This window comes from Ananas comosus, unplaced genomic scaffold, assembly GCF_001540865.1.
Source record: "Ananas comosus cultivar F153 unplaced genomic scaffold, ASM154086v1, whole genome shotgun sequence".
NCBI classification, from domain to species: Eukaryota; Viridiplantae; Streptophyta; class Magnoliopsida; order Poales; family Bromeliaceae; genus Ananas; species Ananas comosus.
The window spans coordinates 317-1,128 of record NW_017893065.1 but is presented as its reverse complement, the minus strand read 5'-3'; the positions used below and the strand labels follow the sequence as shown (position 1 = coordinate 1,128).

Genomic DNA, 812 nt, shown 5'->3' with positions numbered 1-812 from the left:
GTGTGGTCGAGCGGGACATATGGCCCGTCAGTGCGCGGAAGGAGTGCCACCTGCCCCGTCAGTTGCATCTGCCCCAGAGATTCAGCGACAGTTTGATGGAGTTCCGTCTGCTACCGCCGTATCTACGGGGTGTGTGATTTGTGGAGGATCCCACCAGGAGCGGCGGTGTGCACTGCGAGAGGGAAGGTGTTTTTGTTGTGGGCAGTCTGGCCACATGAAGTATGATTGCCCCTTGGACGATGGACGACTCCAGCCGACAGCGTCGACATTCACCTCCTCGGGACAGATGGTGGATTTGCAGCCTATGGCACAGTCTGGAGGGCTGGGGGTGGTCGAGCAGCCGGAGGATTCACAGGAGGCGCCAAGCGGCCCTGGATATGCGGCTCACGTCGAGGGACCTGTTGCTGTTGGTGATGTTACCGCAGGTATGATTTAATTAAAGCAATCATACATTTTAGCATGAAGTAGTTTGAGCAATTGTATGCATTTGCTTGTGGTCTTTTACTACTATTTACATATTAGTATAGTAGAGACCAGGACGCATGTCAGAGGAGTCACCCAGCATGCATAAGTCATGGTGGTATGTCGCCTACCTAAAGAAATTGGTGATTTGTCGGTGCTGGCAAGCTACTGGTGACAAACCAGGAGCGAGACTCCCTTTGGGGATCTATGCGTTGTAGAGTGAGGAAGGGCACACCTAGCCGTATGCTGTTTGCAAACAGTCGGCAAAGGTGTGTTGGAAAGGCATTCGACGGAACCGATTGCCTGGTATCCCTCCTATGGTCTGGGATAAGTTCGGGAATTGGTATTCT

The 812-nt window shown here is 52.8% G+C and overlaps 1 protein-coding gene across 1 annotated transcript; it reads left to right on the top strand.

The window, feature by feature from the left end:
* Positions 1-19: 19 nt before the first annotated feature.
* On the top strand, positions 20-425 carry LOC109705500 (the record flags this gene model as incomplete). Its single annotated transcript, XM_020226231.1, has 1 exon — positions 20-425. A coding segment is annotated over exon 1 (406 nt), but the record flags the coding sequence as incomplete, so codon positions are not given.
* Positions 426-812: the final 387 nt, after the last annotated feature.